At 51.3% G+C, this 19863-nt stretch overlaps 1 protein-coding gene across 2 annotated transcripts; it reads left to right on the top strand.

Annotated features, from left to right (window-relative positions):
- Positions 1-9747: 9747 nt before the first annotated feature.
- Positions 9748-19725, top strand: LOC133339827 (histone-lysine N-methyltransferase PRDM9-like). 2 transcript variants are annotated; one of them, XM_061547964.1, is made up of 6 exons: positions 9748-10480; positions 12044-12175; positions 13326-13591; positions 14677-14744; positions 15547-15809; positions 16814-19725. In XM_061547964.1, exons 1-6 carry the CDS (start codon positions 10402-10404, stop codon positions 17422-17424), a joined length of 1419 nt encoding a protein of 472 aa, XP_061403948.1. In that variant the 5' UTR covers positions 9748-10401; the 3' UTR covers positions 17425-19725. The 2 variants fall into 2 exon arrangements, with proteins under 2 accessions (XP_061403948.1, XP_061403947.1); XM_061547963.1 differs by having other exon boundaries at positions 13257-13591.
- Positions 19726-19863: the final 138 nt, after the last annotated feature.

Here is a 19863-nt window from a genome sequence, read left to right as displayed (position 1 = left end):
TAGAAGCAGCATCCAGCAGCATCCCAATGCCTCCTCGCGTGATGCCGCTACGCCGAGGCAGCCGCACGGAGAACCGCTTGTTCCTACTCGCGTTGCGACCTCGTTCCGTTCGCTCGCTCGCGTTGCATCCAATCCGCATCCGCGTCACAAACAGCGTGTTCCCCTACACATCATTCATGGCGTTTTATCATCCAATCGGCGTTGTTCAAACTAACACGCGGCGTTGTAGGAGAACCAGACTGTGCCGTTGTCTTCTGCTGTTTAACGCAGAGGCCGCATCGACCGTTCCAATAGTCGCTGTAGCCACTGCGAGCCCCAAGCTGTCGGCTCCCGGCTCTTAAACTCCCCCCCCCCCCCCCCTGGCGTTATCTGTAGTCGTTACACACAGCAGCACCTGGTCACAGCTGCTCACTGCTAATCCTAACAACACCAATCCCAGTCGTCATCCCTGCACCTCAAGGATGGTAAAACTATGACCCAACAAAATTACACATCACACTGTCCTACAGACTTCAATTCACACGCCCCTACAGATGTGTTTTGGTCATGTGCCTACCATTCCTCTATTCTGCACTGCTACGGTGTTTATTGTGTTGTGTTTGTTGTTGTGGCGTTCTGACCACGTGCCCCGACTGGACACCTGTGGACAATAAAGAGCTTCACAGCTCATCGGATTCCTCCAGAATAAAAATTTAAACTTTAAAAACTCTGATGACGTCACTGCGTGGTGACGTCACGCGTCTAGCCCCCTCCACTCCCCCGTTACCCCCCCACCCCTCCCACCCTCCATTCCCCCCTCCCGCCACTCACCAACCGCCATTCCGCCCCCTCCTCCCCCCACCCCCCACCCCCCCCCCCACTCCCCCCCACCACCACCAACCGCCGCCATTGGCCACTGAGTGACGGTGACGTCACCACGGCGCCTGTGCCAGGCTGGGTGCACTTCGAGGCTGCCGCGTGAAGTGTCGACGGCTCGACACTGAGGTGGTGACGTCACGCGAGCGTTGTGTTTAACGATTTAACGATATTAGCGTAAAGATATGAGCATTAGCTCAAGTGATGTGAATACGTTCGGATTACCTCAAGTAATGTTACATTTACCTGAGGTAATTTTACCTCGCATAAGGTAAAGTTACCTCATTTGAGATAATGTTACCTTACCTGACGTAATTTTACCTTTGCCTGAGGTAATGTTACCTCGACCTAACGTTATATTACATCGCTTGAGGTAAAGTTACCTCACGTGAGGTAAAGTTACCTCGCCTTCCATTGAATTCCGATTATGTAACCCTGAGGTAATAATCGCGCGATAATTGTGTTTAATGATTTAACTACGTGAGAATATTACGATATGGGCATTAGCTGAAGTGATGTGAATACGTTCGGATTACCTCAAGTAATGTTACATTTACCTGAGGTAATGTTACCTCTATGTGAGGTAAAGTTACCTCACTTAAGGTCAAGTTACCTCGCCTGAGGTAAAGTTAACTAACCTGGGGTAATGTTGCCTCTACCTGAGGTGAAGTTTCCTCACCTGAAGTAATTTTACTTCGCCTAAGATAAAGTTACCTCGCATGAGGTAAAGTTACCTCATTTGAGGTAAAGTACCTCATTTGAGGTAAGTTACCTCATTTGAGGTAAAGTTACCTCACCTGAGGTAATGTTATCTCGACCTGAGGTTACTAAGGGCACCACGGGGTGACCAGCCCCTCCCCACCCCCCACCCAGCCCCCCCCACTCAGCCCCACCCAGCCCCTCCCCACCCCCCACCCAGCCCCTCCCTCCCCACCCCCCACCCAGCCCCCCCACTCAGCCCCACCCAGCCCCTCCCCACCCCCCACCCAGCCCCTCCCTCCCCACCCCCCACCCAGCCCCACCCATCCCCACCCCCCACCCAGCCCACCCTCCCTACCCAGCCCCTCCCTCCCCACCCAGCCCCACCCTCCCCACCCAGCCCCTCCCTCCCCACCCAGCCCCACCCTCCCACCCAGCCCCTCCCTCCCCACCCCTCCCCCCACCCAGCCCCACCCTCCCCACCCAGCCCCTCCCTCCCCACCCAGCCCACCCCACCCAGCCCCACCCTCCCACCCAGCCCCACCCTCCCCACCCAGCCCCTCCCCTCCCCAACCATCCCCACCCTCCCCACCCAGCCCCTCCCTCCCCACCCAGCCCCTCCCTCCCCACCCAGCCCCTCCCTACACGACGGACGGACGGACACAATAATCCCCTGTGGGCTGGTGTAACCAGGAGGTTCCTACCAGTAGTCAAGTGAGGATTCTATCTCACGCGAATTTTAAATCGTGTAAGATTTACGCTACGAGACGACTTCACGTTACGATTACAGCTACACATCTCGTACAGTGTTGACACGAGCGACTAATTAATTGTACAAGATTTACTTTGCACTGAATGAGAATGTCGCGGTGAAGATTACCTTATAATATAACGTGATTTGATACGGATTGCATCACATTCTGATTACCTTACCCTCAGTGCCGGATAAAGTTAGTTCGGGGCCTGTAGCATGTGCTAGAAAGGGGCCCAATAATTTTTTTTAAAACGTAAACATTAAAACACATTTTTTACTTGCACAGTAAAGTATTTGTATTTTTTCATTTGCTATACAGCCGGATAATACGACTAATCGCTAACCTTAAACACCCAGTCGTTCATAAAAAAAAAAGTTGAAGTCTGTATAGTACTATAGTAATAGAGCAAGTGCAGAATCAATTAACCCGAATTGATATCTTGAAAGCATTTAGCGCGGGGCCCTTGAAAGTGCGGGGCCCGTAGCATTTGTAGCAACTTTTGCGACTCCGATAATAAACCCCCCCCACTCCCCCCACCCCATCACCCCCCCCACTCCCCTCCCACCACCGCCAATCGCCGCCATTGGCCACTCAGTGACGGTGACGTCACCACGGCGCCTGTGCCAGGCTGGGTGCACTTCGAGGCTGCCGCGTGAAGTGTCGACGGCTCGACACTGAGGTGGTGACGTCACGCGAGCGTTGTGTTTAACGATTTAACCACGTGACGATATTACGATATTAGCGTAAAAATATGAACATTAGCTGAAGTGATGTGAACACGTTCGGATTACCTCAAGTAATGTTACATTTACCTGAGGTGATGTTACCTCATCTGAGGTGATGTTACCTCAGGTGAGGTAATGTTACCTTAGCTGACGTAATTTTACCTCTGCCTGAGGTAATGTTACCTCGACCTAACGTTATATTACATCGCTTGAGGTAGAGTTACCTCGCCTTCCGACAGTCTGTTAAGGCCACACGGGGGATCTTAGTCCCGTATCCCTGTGACTCTGTCTCCCTGTGACTCTGTCTCCATGTGACTCCATCTCCGTGACTGCATCTGACCGTCGTCCGCGTCTCGTCCCTCCGTGTCTCTGCGCCTCAGCAGCAGCAGCAGGAGATGGGCGACTTCCGAGACATCAGAGGCTTCTTCACCAAGGCCGAGTGGAGCGATCTGGCCGAGTGCGAGAAGCGGCGCTACAGGAACATCAAGCAGAACCACGCCGTCCTGCTGAACCTCGGTGGGTACGGCAGGCCGAGCCTCTTCGCAACTCAACTAATTGTCGCAGTGATTATAATGATGAGACCAAGACGTCGTAGCAGAGTGGCATGCATGGGGCGCCATGGTGGCGAGATGTTAACTACCTCGCCTGGTCTACAGGAGGTCGTGGGTTCGATGGCGACCCTGACGATGCCTGTCATATATCTGGAGTCTGCGTGTGTCTCTCCCCGGTGAGATGTTAACTACCTCTCATGGTCTACAGGAGGTCGTGGGTTAGATCCCGGTCCTCCGGGTTTTTGCTCCACTTGTAGAATCAACATCACGCGTTTAGAGTATTTGTCTGCTGCTATACATGTCCACGTGGTAAGCCACTTGGTTGAGCTGTCATTTGTGGCAGCCAGGTCGCTTCTGAAGAAGGAGCCAATAGCTCAGTGGACTTCACCTGGTGAAGTAAAAATAGATTTAGTTTTAGTTTAATGATTTGTTTACCTTTACTCTACTTTGCACGCCTATCGTGTTTGTGTTTTGTGTTGTAACTTTCTGACCCCGTGCCCCCTATGGGACATCTATGAAAAAGAGCTTCATAGCTCATCGGATTCATAATTCTAGTCACGTAGGTAAAAAATAAAATTAAAATTAATCAAAGTAAAATTAAAATTTATAAAAGTACTTTTATTAATTTAAATTTTATTTTTTACCTACGGATTCATAATGTTGGAGAGTAAACCCACAACATTTACAAAAATAGTTTATTTTGACTTAAAACTTTCGTGACTGCAGGAATTCATATTCTTTGGTTCTTTCGATAAAGTGACGTAGATAGAAAAACTAAAATAAAAATAAAGTGAATAATAAAAATGATAAAGCACTCATGTATAATCAAAACTTTTGAGTTATAAATTAGTCTTCTTGGTTCTTTCGGTAAAGTCACATAGAAGGGAAAAAAACATAAAATACAATTATTAAAATACAATTTTAATGTTTTCTTTTTAATATTTTATTATTTCCCTTCTACGTGACTTTACCGAAAGAACCAAGAAGATGAATCCCTGCAGTCACGAAAGCTTTAAATTGAAATGTATACATTAGTGTTTTTTTTATGGAGCAGTCTAATTAGTGTCTTATTTTTATAATTTTTTATTCACTTAATTTGTATCATTTGAACTGCCTCTATTGGGAGGGTTTCCACATAACCATGAGATCTTTTAACAATCTCCGTGACAAGAAAGTTCATCTGATCGAGTCACTCACATTTCTGAAGAGATGCCGTGACTCTAACGTAATACCGATCTCATTGACACTGATTTCTGCTGCAGTCACATCTTCCAATGCCAGACGAATTTTGTTCAGGGCGAGCTTGGCCCTGATCTCAGAGAGAATTAGACTGCTCCATACTGAACTAGATCATGTAGACAAGACACTCTTGAAATCACACTTAACATTGACGGGAAAAATGTCGACATCTGATTGGGAACATGTAGATAACATGACCGCTTAATCAGCCACTACAATGTCAGCGAAATGTAAAGATCTGATTTTCGAGTTCAACCTCCTTTCTAACAAGAAACCAGATCCACACGTTAAAAGGTTAGACGTTGACAAGGTTGTTATTAATCTGAGTAATAGCCCAATGTGCGATGGTCTAAAGTCGGTTTTGGCTAAAGGGTTGAACTTCTCAGTCACCCCCAAACACATTCCAGTGGATGACGTTATTGCCCAGGTCGATGTCGCTCTTAAGGGTTTGGGGCGCATCGCTGCAGACGTTACAAGATCTGAAATTGCTGCAACCCTCAAAAGCGCTAAGATACCAGTCAGCAACATCAGTGAGGATGAACGTTTTTGTGGTTTTTGATTATTTTTATTCACTTTATTTTTCTATCTACGTGACTTTGCCGAAAGAACCAAAGAATATTTACAAAAAAATGTATTTTGTGTGTGTGTAATTTGTTTACCTTTTCTATACTTTGCACTCCTATCGTGTTTACTGTATTGCTTGGAGTTATTGTAGCAGCCAAATAATATAAATGAACGTAGTAGCGGTACACCGTTGCGCTGTATGAAATAATCATCACATTTTTGGCAAAAGTTATTTATTTCCTCGCGATTCGAGACCCCAGACAGAAGGATATTTTGGGGTGGTGGTGGTGCGTCAAAATCAGTTGTCGTGATGCCAAAGCGGTGGGAAGACGGAACGTGACATGAGCAGCACTGAACACGAAGCTTCGCAGTCTGTTGCCGTACAGCGGCGCCCAGTCTGATGACGATCGGCTGCTCCGTGCTCCAGTGGCAAGATTGGACTCCTCGTGCCCCTAGAGACTCGGTCGGACGGTGCCTCGATACGACTCGTGGTGTCGCCACCGCACGTTCGGAATGGGGGACGCGGCTGCTGAATCTGAGTGCAACTTCTGATGGAGAGTCCTGCAGCTCACTCAAGGGGCAACGGCGACATCGTCGGGACTATGAAAAATAAGAATCGGTTTTACTCTTTATGGGAATGAAACAGGAGGTGTTAAGATGTTCAAACACCAGATAGATTATAGCTTTTGCAAGGAATCAGGTTACTGCATTAACCACGCGTACTGAACACGCAAACAAACACTCTCTGATAACATTTAATCATTGTCTTTGATACTGATTGGTCTACCCCAGAGACAGCCTTCTTCATGGCCTAGTCTCACCAGTGTCAGACCAGAGAACAACACCAAAAGGCGACCAGTACAAAGACAATGCAGTGTCAAGAGCATTTATAGCTCGGGGTGAGTAGCTATATCATTGGACCTTTTTGCCAGAATCAAAGTATAAAAAATAGGAATCGGTTTTACCCTTTCTGGCAATAAAACAGGAGCTGTTAAGATGTTCACACACCAAATAGATGATTCCTTTTTGCAAGGAATCAAGTTACTGCATTAACCACGCGTACTTGTGTTGAACACGCAAACAAACACGCTCTGATAGTAATCACATCGTCAGGACTGTGTTACGAGGACCCGGTGTGTTGCTATGCTGCACGGGTGTACTGCCAATACGTACAAATAACAATGACCGACTGCCTCCTTGCGCAGGGATGAACCCGGCCCAGCCCGAGTTCATGCGCGCACGCGGCAAGCGCAGGGCGAGGGGGAATAGAGCGGAGTGCGGGCGGTCGAGCGACTCCGACGAGGAGTGGACGGGGAGGAGGAAGAGGAAGGAGGTGGCGATGCACGGAGGACGAAGAGGCAAACGTAAAAGGGCGCTTGCAGACCGTGCAGAGACCCCCTGTAGACTCACACAGAGACCCCCTGTAGACTCACACAGAGACCCCTGTAGACTCACACAGAGGCCCCCTGTATACTCACGCAGAAACCCCCTGAAGACTCACAAAGAGACCCTGTGTAGAATCACACAGAGACCCCTGTAGACTCACACAGAGACCCCTGTAGACTCACACAGAGACCCCCTCTCGACTCACGCAGAGACCCCCTGTAGACTCACACAGAGACCCCCTGTAGACTCACGCAGAGACCCCCTGTAGACTCACGCAGAGACCCCCTGTAGACTCACGCAGAGACCCCTATAGACTCACACAGATACCCCCTGTAGACTAACACAGAGACCCCCTGTAGACTCACACAGAGACCCTCTGTAGACTCACGCAGAGACCCCCTGTAGACTCACGCAGAGACCCCCTGTAGACTCACACAGAGACCCCCTGTAGACTCCCACAGAGACCCCCTGTAGACTCACGCAGAGACCCCCTGTAGACTCACACAGAGACCCCCTGTAGACTCACACAGAGACCCCTGTAGACTCACACAGAAACCCCCTGTAGACTCACACAGAGACCCCCTGTAGACTCACGCAGAGACCCCTGTAGACTCACACAGAAACCCCCTGTAGACTCACGCAGAGACCCCCTGTAGACTCACACAGAGACCCCTGTAGACTCACGCAGAGACCCCTGTAGACTCACACAGAGACCCCTGTAGACTTACGCAGAGACCCCCTGTAGACTCATGCAGAGATCCCCTGTAGACTCACGCAGAGACCCCCTGTAGACTCACACAGAGACCCCCTGTAGACTCACACAGAGAACCCCTGTAGACTCACGCAGAGACCCCTGTAGACTCACACAGAGACCCCCTGTAGACTCACATAGACCCCTGTAGACTCACACAGAGACCCCCTGTAGACTCACACAGAGACCCCCTGTAGACTCACACAGAAACCCCCTGTAGACTCACACAGAGACCCCCTGTAGACTCACGCAGAGACCCCTGTAGACTCACACAGAAACCCCCTGTAGACTCACACAGAGACCCCCTGAAGACTCACACAAAGACCCCTGTAGACTCACACAGAGACCCCTGTAGACTCACAGAGACCCCCTGTAGACTCACGCAGAGACCCCTGTAGACTCACACAGAGACCCCCTGTAGACTCACGCAGAGACCCCTGTAGACTCGCTTGATGAAGCTGGTTGTAATCACCAGCGGAACCAAGTTAAATGCCCGCTCACGGCCAACACCAGTGACGACGATCCGAACCGGTCCTGAGCCTCCCCTAGGTTGACTCAGCGTCAAAATGAGTACCCGGTGCAGTGGTGTGTAGTAAACATCACAACTGGGGAGACAAAGACGGTCGGGCGTGTTGCTAGCTGCCCATCCCCCCGTGTGCCGTGCTGGCCTTCGTAGATGCTGCTTGCTGACAGCACTTGACCGCAACAGTCTGTGAAGGCTACACGGGGCATCTTTTTAATTGTGGACCGAGTTGGCACAGTCGCGGGCACAGGTGGTGCATCTGGCAGTCATCTCAGTAAACCTATGGCACCTGCAGGGTCCGTCTCGTGACCTGCACCTAGCCTGGCACAACAGTCAACCCATGGCATGGCACCTGGTTCTGTCCTGTGACAACAGTCTGTTAAGGCGGCACAGGGGAGATCATTGACTTTTTGGTAAATATGTGAGTGAGTAAATGTTTGCATGCGTAAATACGCGTGTGGGTGTGTTCACACGTGTGTGTGTGTGTTAATGCATTTCCGTGTGTTCACACGTGTGTGCGTGTGTTAACGCGTGTGCATATGGGGAGCGGTAGTGTAGCGGTTAGCGCGCTGCGCTATGAACCCGGCGACCCGGGTTCGATTCCCGCTCACGGTCAACACCAGTGACGATTATTTGAACCGGTCCTGTGCCTCCCCTATGTCGGCTCAGCCTCAACTGAGTACCTGGTGCGGTGTGTAAACATCACCACTGGGGAGACAAAGACGGTCGGGCGTGGTGCTGGCCACCCACCCCCTCGTGTACCGTTCTGGCCTTCATAGGTGCTCACTAACAGCACTTGCCCCTACAGTCTGTTAAGGCTATACGGGGGAGCTTTGTCCTTGCATATGTTCATGCGTGTCCGTGTGTTCACACGTGTGTTCACGTGTGTGCGTGTGTTCACGTGTGTGCGTGTGTTCACGTGTGTGCGTGTGTTCACGTGTGTGCGTGTGTTCACGCAGGAGGAGGCAAGGGGGCTGCTTCACGCTGGGCCACCGTGGGAGAGTCTCACGCTGAGGGCAGCTTCCAGCAAGCGCAAGGTCTCTGTGCACAGCGCACGGCACTCCTCTCGTTACAGCTGCTGCTGCTGTTGTCTTTAGTTTGTTGTCCTTCCCCCGCACCTCCCATTAGCGAGGTTGGCTACGTACGGTGACAAAGACATTCAACGTACATACATACTACTAGACACTGCTATACCAGGGACGTGCGGTCAGGGGAGACGGGCGAGGCAGAGCCTCACCTGTCATATACTCCAATGAAAATAGCTGTTACGAAAAGTACAAAAAAATGTTCCACTGGTCTGTGTTATAAAAGTAATTTCTATATAATTATACCAGAGACGTGCGTCATTATTGTGGTGGTGGTGGTATTGGAACGCGCGCACACCAGCTCCGGTTAACTCCCATTACTTACCTGTGCGGGGCGGTTGTGATATCCCTAGCCGGGGCCCCTCCCGAGGGGAGGGGGCTGTGGGGTGTGTGTGATCCCACAGAACCCCGCCCCTCAGTGGGGAATCGTATAAAAGGCGAGACTCTGAGAGGAGAGAGTTAGTTCGAACAAGCCAAGGACGAAGAACCAGCTGAAGTCCAGCTAGCTAGACCCTGGGACTCCTCTGACCCGCTGTCCTTCTAAAGGCCGGGCAGAGCAAGCCAGTGGTGCGACCCCAGAGCCGCGAAGGCTGATGTCCTTGTAAGGGCCGGATTCGTGTGGCTGGTGGTCGGGACCTGTGCCTTGGCTGGGCCAGGTCAGGTAGTCTCCTTGAGAGGAGGGTCGTAGTATTGGTGGGGAGTCGGTGAGTTAGCTTGGGGAGTTAGCTCCCTTGAGAGAACGGGTGAAGAGGCCGTTACCTCTTCAAGTGTGAAGCTGTAACGGGCTCAGAGTTAATAAATATGGGTTGCCTCTACTTCAACTGTCTCTGTCGTCACGGTGTCCACTACATTATTATAATTAGTTTATTAATTAGTTGAGTTGTGAAGAGGCATGGCCTGCCATACCCACCGAGGTTCAGCATGACGGCATGGTTCTGCTTGATGTATGGAATCAGATTTACAGATTCAGAATATCAGAATTAAAATATGTATTGTACTGGAGGAATCCGATGAGGTGTCAGGGTCGAGATGGAACCCGCGACCTCCTGCGTACCAGGCGAGGGAGTTAACATCTCCTAGCCACCGCTGGTCACCGCACCAACTCCGCCCCCACACCCCCTCCGCCCCCTCACCCCACCGCCCCCTCCGCTCAGACTAAAGCGGAAGCCCTGGAGTACGTGTGGAGCATCTTGCAGGGCGTGGAGGAGGAGGAGCAGCAGGAGGAGGAGTTCAGGGGATTTGAGCTGAGGGAGGTGCACAAGGCCAGGATGGCGATGTTCAGGCTGGAGCGCAGAGCCACCGCCTGCAAGGAGGCCCTGAGGGTGGCGCTCCAGAGGATACGTGGAGGTGCGTAGCCTGCAGCGGTGATTTCTATTCCCACCGCAACTCCACACTCCCCTCTATTCTCACCGGAACTCCACACTCCCCTCTATTCTCACCAGAACTCCACGCTCCCCTCTATTCTCACCGGAACCCCACACTCCCCTCTATTCTCACCGGAATTCTACACTCCCCTCTATACCCACCAGAACTCCACACTCCCCTCTATTCTCACCAGAACTCCACACTCCCCTCTATTCCCACCGGAACTCCACACTCCCCTCTATTCCCACCGGAACTCCACACTCCCCTCTATTCTCACCGGAACTCCACGCTCCCCTCTATTCTCACCGGAACTCCGCAATCTTCTGTTAGTGCTGATGGAAGTCGCCACTGCTGTTGATGCTACTGCTACATGTGCTCCTGTCAGGGCTGCTGCTGGTACTGATGCAGCCTATGAACTAAACGATGTTTATTTTTCTTATTGGTTCTTTCGGTAAAGTCACGTAGAAGGGAAGTAATAAAATAATAAAAATAAAACATAACAAAACAATTCTCACGACGTTTCGGCCACAACGCAAGCAGCCGTCCTCAGGTGAAAACCAGGTCTGTCGAGGCGACAGCGTCTGAATGATACAGCACACGTGCTTGGAGCATATATATAAGCTGGGTTGGAAGGGGGGAAAAGAGCGCCTTGACAAAAGAATATGCATATCAAGAGGCATTTAGCATATTTATGGGAAATGCAGGTATGTGATTAGTACTACTCATGCCCGTGCATTATGCAGGATTAGCAGCATCAAAGGGAGGGGATATGGGAAATGCAGGTATGTGATTAGTACTACTTATGCCCCTGCATTATGCAGGACTAGCAGCATCAAAGGGAGGGGATATGGGAAATGCAGGTATGTGATTAATACTACTTATGCCCGTGCATTATGCAGGATTAGCAACCAGGGTGTGCCCCACTGAGCTGTGTAGCTGTTTTTCAGAAGCGACTGGCTATCACAAATAAGAGCTCAACGAAGTGACTTGTCATCATCGTCATTACGTGGACATTTATAGCAGCCAAATATTCTCAACGCATGACGTTGGTTCTATATGTCGAGGGAAAAAAACGAAGGACCCGGAGAAAAATCCACGCAACCACGGGGAGGTATTCGCCATGAAAGTTTGCACAGACAAGGAATTTACTATGGCCGGAAGGTGCATACATTCAACATGTAGGAATCTTAAAACTGAAATGAGTGGTATACAGTCAAACTATACTAAAATTACAAAGTCTAACTAATACTAAGGGGCTAAAGTATGTAAAATTGTGAATAAGTGTACAATATAAAATGTAAACTAGCCATAATATACAATCTAAAAATACAAAAATACAAATAGGGTAACATGTTGTAAACTATACAGTCGGGATGGAACCCACGACCTCCTGTAGACCATGCGAGGGAGTTAACATCTCGCCACGGAGGAGAGAGAGACACGCAGACTCCAAATATACAGCAGGCTTCATCAGGGTCGGGATGGAACCCACGACCTCCCGTATACCACGAGAGGTAGTCAACATCTCGCCGTGTTTGCCTGCAGGCTCCTCCGTGCCGCCGGCCTCCGCCCAGGCTGTGGCGGTGTCGCGCAGCGCTCGCTCTCGCTACGGCCTGCGCCCGCGCGAGAGGAAAGTCTACACAGAGGTGGAGGAGCCCCAGGACGACGACTTCTTCTGTGAGACCCCCTGCTCCCTCTCACTCTCTCTCTCACTTTCTCACTCTCTCTCTCACACTGTCACTTTCTCACACTCTCTCTCTCACTGTCACTTTCTCACACTCTCTCTCTCACTGTCACTTTCTCACACTCTCTCTCACACCGTCACTTTCTCACTCTCTCTCTCACTGTCACTTTCTCACACTCTCTCTCACACTGTCACTTTCTCACACTCTCTCTCACACTGTCACTTTCTCACTCTCTCTCTCTCACACTGTCACTTTCTCACACTCTCTCTCACACCGTCACTTTCTCACACTCTCTCTCACACTGTCACTTTCTCACACTCTCTCTCACACTGTCACTTTCTCACACTCTCTCTCACACTGTCACTTTCTCACACTCTCTCTCACACTGTCACTTTCTCACACTCTCTCTCACACTGTCACTTTCTCACACTCTCTCTCACACTGTCACTTTCTCACACTCTCTTAGGGCCGTCCATTAATGGCGTCACGCGATTTTGGACCCCCCTCCCCCCCATCACACGACATCACAAAAAGTCAGACCCCCCCCTCAAATGTGACGTCACAAAGCTCATTTAATATGCTTAAAATCGCTTCAAACTATTGTCATTGTAGTGCATATTTAATGTGGCACTGCAGTCTGATGTTGTAGGAGAAAACATTTATTAAAAAGTATTTAATTAAGTAGAACGTGTTGTCTGTGGTTCCTCACACATCGTCACAAATGTCTGACCCCCCCACCCCCCTAGGTGCATGAAGTCATTTATGGACGGCCCCTTACTCTAACTTTCTCACACTCTCTCCTATCTCTCTCTATTGCTCCCGCGCTCTCACTCGATATATTCCACCTGCTCCCTCTCACTCTCTCTCCCTTTCCCTCCCTCTCACACGCTCCCTTTCTCGCACTCTCACTTACCTCCCTGTCTTTTGCTCCCTCACTCAGGGATGCAGGGAGGGAGCAGGGAGGGTGACAGGGTTTACATCTCCTATGAGCGAGCTAAAGAAGTTCACAATGCAGAGAGGGAGGAAAGGAGGCATCTGTCTGGAGCGCTCCTCACCCTCTCACTCTCTCACAGTGCCACTGCTGCTGCTGCTGTTGCTACTGCGGTTCGCCCTCCTCCTGCTGCTGCTGCTGTGGCTCTCAGTCTGCGAGCTGTGCAGGGATTTCTACCTGGGGGAGTGCTCCGTGCACGGCCCGCCAGAGTTCATTGCAGACGCGGCCGTGGCCCCGGGAGTGGCCAACAGGGCCCGGCTCAGCCTGCCCCAGGGCCTCACCGTCGGCGCCTCCTCCATCGCCGGCGCCGGCCTCGGGGTGTGGAGCAACAGGAAGAAGCTGCCCAAGGGGGTGATTTTTGGGCCCTACCAGGGAGAGGTGTCTGAGGAGAACCCCGTGAGCGAGTACTGCTGGCTGGTGAGCTGCTGCTGCTACTGCTGCAGCCTCCTCCTATTCCTACATCATCATCGTGTGTGTGGAGAGGAGGCTCGTGAAGGAGATGCAGAGAAACCCATAGCCTCACACAGTCACCCACAGACTTACACAGAGATCTAGAGACTGGCACAGAGAGACCCAGAGACTCACAGAGACCCATAGACTCACACAGAGACCCATAGACTCGCACAGAAACCCATAGACTCACACAGAGACCCATAGACTCGCACAGAGACCCATAGACTCGCACAGAGACCTATAGACTCGCACAGAGACCCATAGATTCACACAGAGACCCATAGACTCGCACAGAGACCCATAGCCTCACACAGTCACCCACAGACTCACACAGAGACCCAGAGACTGGCACAGAGAGACCCAGAGACTTTGCACAGAGACCCAGAGACTCGCATAGAGAGACCCACAGACTTGCACAGAGACCTAGAGACTTGAACAGAGACCCAGAGACTCACAGTGGGACACACAGACTCACACAGAGACCCAGAGACTCACACAGAGAGACCCAGATACTCACACAGATGCTCAGAGAATCGCACAGAGAGATCCACAGTCTCACACAGAGACCCAGAGACTCGCACAGAGACCAAGAGAATCGCACAGAGACCCACAGTCTCACACAGAGACCCAGAGTCGCACAGATACCCTAGAGACTCGCACAGAGACCCAGAGACTCGTACAGAGACCTAGAGACTCACCCAAAGACCCCCAGAATCACAGAGAGACCCAAAAATTAACGTAATTATTTGAACTTGTAACACACAGCAAAGACGGTGGTCACCGCATGGCGCGGCGCTTACAGATGCACTTCTGCGGCCGTCTGGAAGGTTCTTCCTTCCAATGTTAGGAAGCCACTGGGAGCTATGCACTTTAAAATCTTGTAGATTGAAAATGCATTTCTTTAGAACTGCTTTTAGTGTTTAGTTTGTTGTCCTTCCCCCGCACCTCCGATCAGCATGGTTGGCTACGTGCGGTACGAAAGAAGTTCAACTTACAGTCCAACTGACATTAATTATCCGTGGATCCGCTCGTGTGCGTGTGTGTTTCAGATTTACAAAAACAAAAAGGATCGTGAATATGTTGATGCTCAGGATGAATCTAAATCAAACTGGATGAGGTGATTATTGTCTGAAGGACCACTACACAGAGACCAGAACCACTACACACAGAGACCAGAACCACCACACACAGAGACCAGAACCACCACACACAGAGACCAGAACCACTACACACAGAGACCAGAACCACTACACACAGAGACCAGAACCACTACACACAGAGACCAGAACCACTACACACAGAGACAAGAACCACTTCACACAGAGACCAGAACCACTACACACAGAGACCAGAACCACTACACACAGAAACCAGAACCACTACACACAGAGACCAGAACCACCACACACAGAGACAAGAACCAGCACACACAGACCAGAACCACTACACACAGAGACCAGAAACACCACACACAGAGACCAGAACCACTACACACAGAGACCAGAACCAGCACACACAGAGACCAGAACCACTACACACAGAGACAAGAACCAGCACACACAGAGACCAGAACCACTACACACAGAGACCAGAACCACCACACACAGAGACCAGAACCACCACACACAGAAACCAGAACCACCACACACAGAGACAAGAACCACCACACACAGAGACCAGAACCACTACACATAGAGACCAGAACCACCACACACAGAGACAAGAACCACTACACACAGAGACCAGACCCACTACACACAGAGACCAACCCTGGGCCTCCCCTTGGTCGACTCGGCATCAAATGAGCACCCGGTACGGAGCGTGGTTCCAGCCACACCACCCCCACGTAGCGCCCAGTGCCGGCCCTTAATAGGCGCTCGCTAACGGCGCCCACCCCGCCCCCGCGTCTGCCCGCGCAGGTTCGTCAACTGCGCGAGGAATGAGCAGGAGCAGAACCTGGTGGCCTTCCAGCACCGGGGGCAGATTTACTACCGCACATTCCGTGCCGTGGGGCCCGGCTCTGAGCTGCTGGTCTGGTACGGCGAGGAGTTCGCCCAGGAGCTGGGCATCGCCTGCGAGGCCGGGCCCTCGCGACGCCGCAGCAGCAGCAGCAGCGAGATGGCTCCTAGGGCCACCGCCAGAGACCTGCAGCCCGTGCAGCCTCCACCAAGCGAGGAACACCGTGAGCACTGCTCACCAGAGACTCACCACTGCTCACCAGACTATAGCCACCACTCACCAGAGATGATAGCCACCACTCACGAGAGACGATAGCCACCACTCACCAGAGATGATAGCCACCACTCACCAGAGATGATAGCCACCACGCACCAGAAATGATAGCCACCACTCACCAGAGATGGCAGCCACCACTTACGAGAGACGATAGCCACTACTCACCAGAGACGATAGCCACCACTCAGTAGAGATGATAGCTACCATTCACCAGAGATGATAGCGACATCTCACCAGAGATGTGGATGTAGCTACCACTCACCAGAGATGATAGCCACCACTCACTAGAGATGATAGCCACCACTCACCAGAGATGATAGCCACATCTCACCAGAGTTGGTAGCCACCACTCACCAGAGATGACAGCCACCACTCACCAGAGATGATAGGCACCAGCCACACTGATAAGGTGGAAGTGAGTAACTGGTGTGGTGTGTAGTAGTAAACATCGCCACTGGGGAGACAAAGGCGGCTATGTGTGGTGCTGGCCACCCTCCCACTCGTGTGCCGTGTTGGCTTTCATTGGTGCCCATAACAGCACTTGTCCCAAAAGTATATACAGGCTATATGGGGGTTCTTTGTCTTTGTGTGTATATATAATGGAGCCCACTGCACTACGAACCCGGCCACCTGAGTTCGATTCCCACTCACGGCCAACGTCAGTGGTGAATATTTAGGCCTCCCCTAGGCTGACTCAGCCTCAAATGAGTACCTAGCTTAAACGTGGAAACATCGCCACTGGAGAGACAAAGGCGGCCGGGCCTGGTGTTGGCCACCTACTCCCTCGTGTGCCATGCCGGCCTTCATAGGTACTCGCAAACAGCACTTGCCCAACAGTCTGATATGGCTGTGGGAAACCTTTACCTTTGTGTATACACACACGTGTGCAAGAGTGTTCATGTCTAGATGTTGGTGTGTGCGCGTGTGTCTTGTTCCTCTGGGATGACGCAGGTGGAGTGGGTGTGGAGGTCACAAGGCTGCCGTGTCCTGCCTGCAACCGTCAGTTCATCTGCCGCTCGAGTCTACAGTATCACGTGCAGAGCAGACACCCCACTAAGCCCAGTAACAAAAGTCATCAGTGTGACCAATGTCCATACAGCACAGACTACAAGAGTACCTTGAAGAAGCACCAGAGAACACACACGGGAGAGAAGCCGTTCAAGTGCACCGTGTGTGAGAAGGCATTTGCACATTTACAACATCTTCACAGCCACCAGAGAACACACACGGGAGAGAAGCCGTTCAAGTGCACCGTGTGTGAGAAGGCATTTGCACATTTACAACATCTTCACAGCCACCAGAGAACACACACGGGAGAGAAGCCGTTCAAGTGCACTGTGTGTGAGAAGGCGTTTGCACAGCTATCAGATCTTCACAGGCACCAGAGAACACACACGGGAGAAAAGCCGTTCAAGTGCACCGTGTGTGAGAAGGTGTTTGCAGACCCATCCAGTCTTTGCCGGCACCAGAGAACACACACCGGCCAGAATGCATTTTCTCATTCCCGTGGAAACAGAAAAGTCAGCCATCCTGAGCAAAACGCGCACAGCGCCGAGCTGTGAATTAGTTTTAAACAACAGGCCACGTGACTAGCCGAGGCTGTGCCACTCTTGAAACTGATTTTGAATGTGAACACGGAAACCTACGGACCCTCCTACACCTGCCTCACACTCTGTGGGGGGTGGGAGATTAAACCGACCTGGCCACCCCTCGATTGCAAGTGCGGAGTTCTAGGTCCCAACCACTGCACGTGTCCCCCCCCACCCCCATCACCTGGGGGTCCCTGTGTGTGTGAGTGTGCAGAGTCCCCCGTGCAGAGCTGCACTGTTGTTACCCTAGAGGGGGACACCGCAGGGCGATCCACCTACAGATACCCCAGTCTGCACGTCTCCCGCCGGTCTCCATGCGCACCGCGTGCCGTCTCGTAGCCCTGCCCCGTGCGACGTACGTACAGTACGTACAGTACGTACCCATCCAGCGGTAGACTGAACCGCGGCCGATGACGAAGGTGGCATCCGCTCACAAATCTCCGTGCACTCAGTCCCGTAGCCCTGAGCCATCGCTTGCGCGATATTCACTTTGCCGCTGAGAGGAAAGCTACGGGGAGGAGGTGGGGGGGGGTGTTAGGAGAGGACATCTGTGGAACGGCTGGAGATCTGCGAAGAGCTTCATAGCTCATCGGATTCCTGCGGTCTGAAAAAATATTCCGAGAGGGCGTTGGGGGAGGGGGGTGTAGGTATGATTGGGGCATCTGCACTTGGATCACCCTGCGTGTTGTTGCTGCCTCCCCCGTTGAAAATGTTCCCAGCGTGAACTTAACCCTTTGCCGTCGCGACGACGCCGCGCGCCGTGCGTGAACGTCGTCGTCGGAATAACAAAACGCAGTAAAAACTAAAGCAACATTATCGGTACCGAGGCTCCCACAGGGCCACGCGGGGCAGGGAGTGTGGCACAGTTTTCGCGCCGGCTAGCGCAGAGTGGCGGCGGTCGTGTCGCTACGCTTCTCTGCGGTGAGCAACGACGTCTTTATAACAACAACAGCAGTGCTGCTGCTGCTGCTGCCACTGCTGCGGTGAACGGTGACAGCCACCCCGTGACCTGTGACCCCCACCCCGTGAACGGTGACACCCACCCCGTGAACGGTGACACCCACCCCGTGAACGGTGACACCCCATGGGTGGAAAAAACCCGATTTTTCCAGCTGCAGGCATCGGGTTTTTTCTTTAACACAATTAAACCCGATTTCGGGGAATTAAAACCTGGTTTAATGAATACGAAACTCTGATAGGCTTAGGCTGCTTCCTCGTCGGTGCTGCTATGGTACTCGGGGCCGTCGGGCACGGGGTAGTCGTAGAATGCGGCGGGCAGGTTGGTCTTAATGAACACGAGCTTCTCCACAATCGTGGGCGCCAGTGAGTTCCTTAGCTTGGAATGGATGAAGCCCATCGTTGAGAAGTGCGGTTCTGCAATTAGAACCAATGAAACCGGATTTCTCTCAATCTTAGATGATCGGGTTTAATATAAAAAGACAATTAAACCCGATTGTAAAAAACCCGACTGTGCCACCCTTGTGACACCCACCCTGTGAACGGTGACACCCACCCCGTGAACGGTGACACCCACCGACCCTGCAACTCTGCAGACGTCTCGGACGCGGGAAAGGGTTGAGAGATTTTCTGCGTCGTCCCGGTTGCTCGCGTGATGTCGCACGGTGGTGGCGCGCGTTGACTCTTGCACGTTTAAGAAAGTTGAGCGTTAGTTTGTGATTCTGTTTAAAATGATATATATACATACTTAAACTAACAAACATTATCTTGGGATTCTACCAAGTAAGGTCCAACTGGATACGTAGTAGCTCTTTTATCAGACGCGACCACCTGGCCATCACAAATGAAAGCTCAACGAAGTGGCTTATCATTGTGTGGACATTTATAGCGGCCAAATACTCTGATTGCGTGATCTCGATTCTAAATGTCGAGGGAAAACCGGAGGACCTGGAGAAAATCCACACGACCACGGGGAGAGAGAGAGACGCGCAAACTCAAAATATACAGCAGGCGTCAGGGTCGGAATCAAACACACGATCTCCTGTATACCAGGAGAGGTAGTTAACATCTCCACATGTGTTCAGAGTATTTGGCTGCTGTAAATGTCACGTGATAAGCCACTTCGGTGCGCTGCTGTCATTTGTGATAGCCAGGTCGCTACTACACAGCTCAGTGGGGGCCTTACCTGGAAAAGTAAAATGATTAATAAAAATCTACTGTATTCTTGGTTCTTTTGGTAAAGTCACGTAGAAGGGAAATAATAAAATAATAAAAATGTAAGAATCAAATTAACACGACGTTTCGATTGCAACACAAGCAATCATCAGTTTATGAAAACCCACAACAACAAAAACAATATTGCTGTGGTTTTCACACCTGATGATGATTGCTTGCGTTGCAATCGAAACGTCGTGAGAATTGTATAGTTTTATTTTTATCATTTTATTATTTTCC

This window comes from Lethenteron reissneri, unplaced genomic scaffold (genome assembly GCF_015708825.2).
Source record: "Lethenteron reissneri isolate LAM-NWPU_2019-01 unplaced genomic scaffold, ASM1570882v1 scaffold_422, whole genome shotgun sequence".
Taxonomy (NCBI): Eukaryota; Metazoa; Chordata; class Hyperoartia; order Petromyzontiformes; family Petromyzontidae; genus Lethenteron; species Lethenteron reissneri.
Note: the sequence above shows the minus strand (reverse complement) of the source record. Positions and strands in the feature narration are given on the sequence as shown.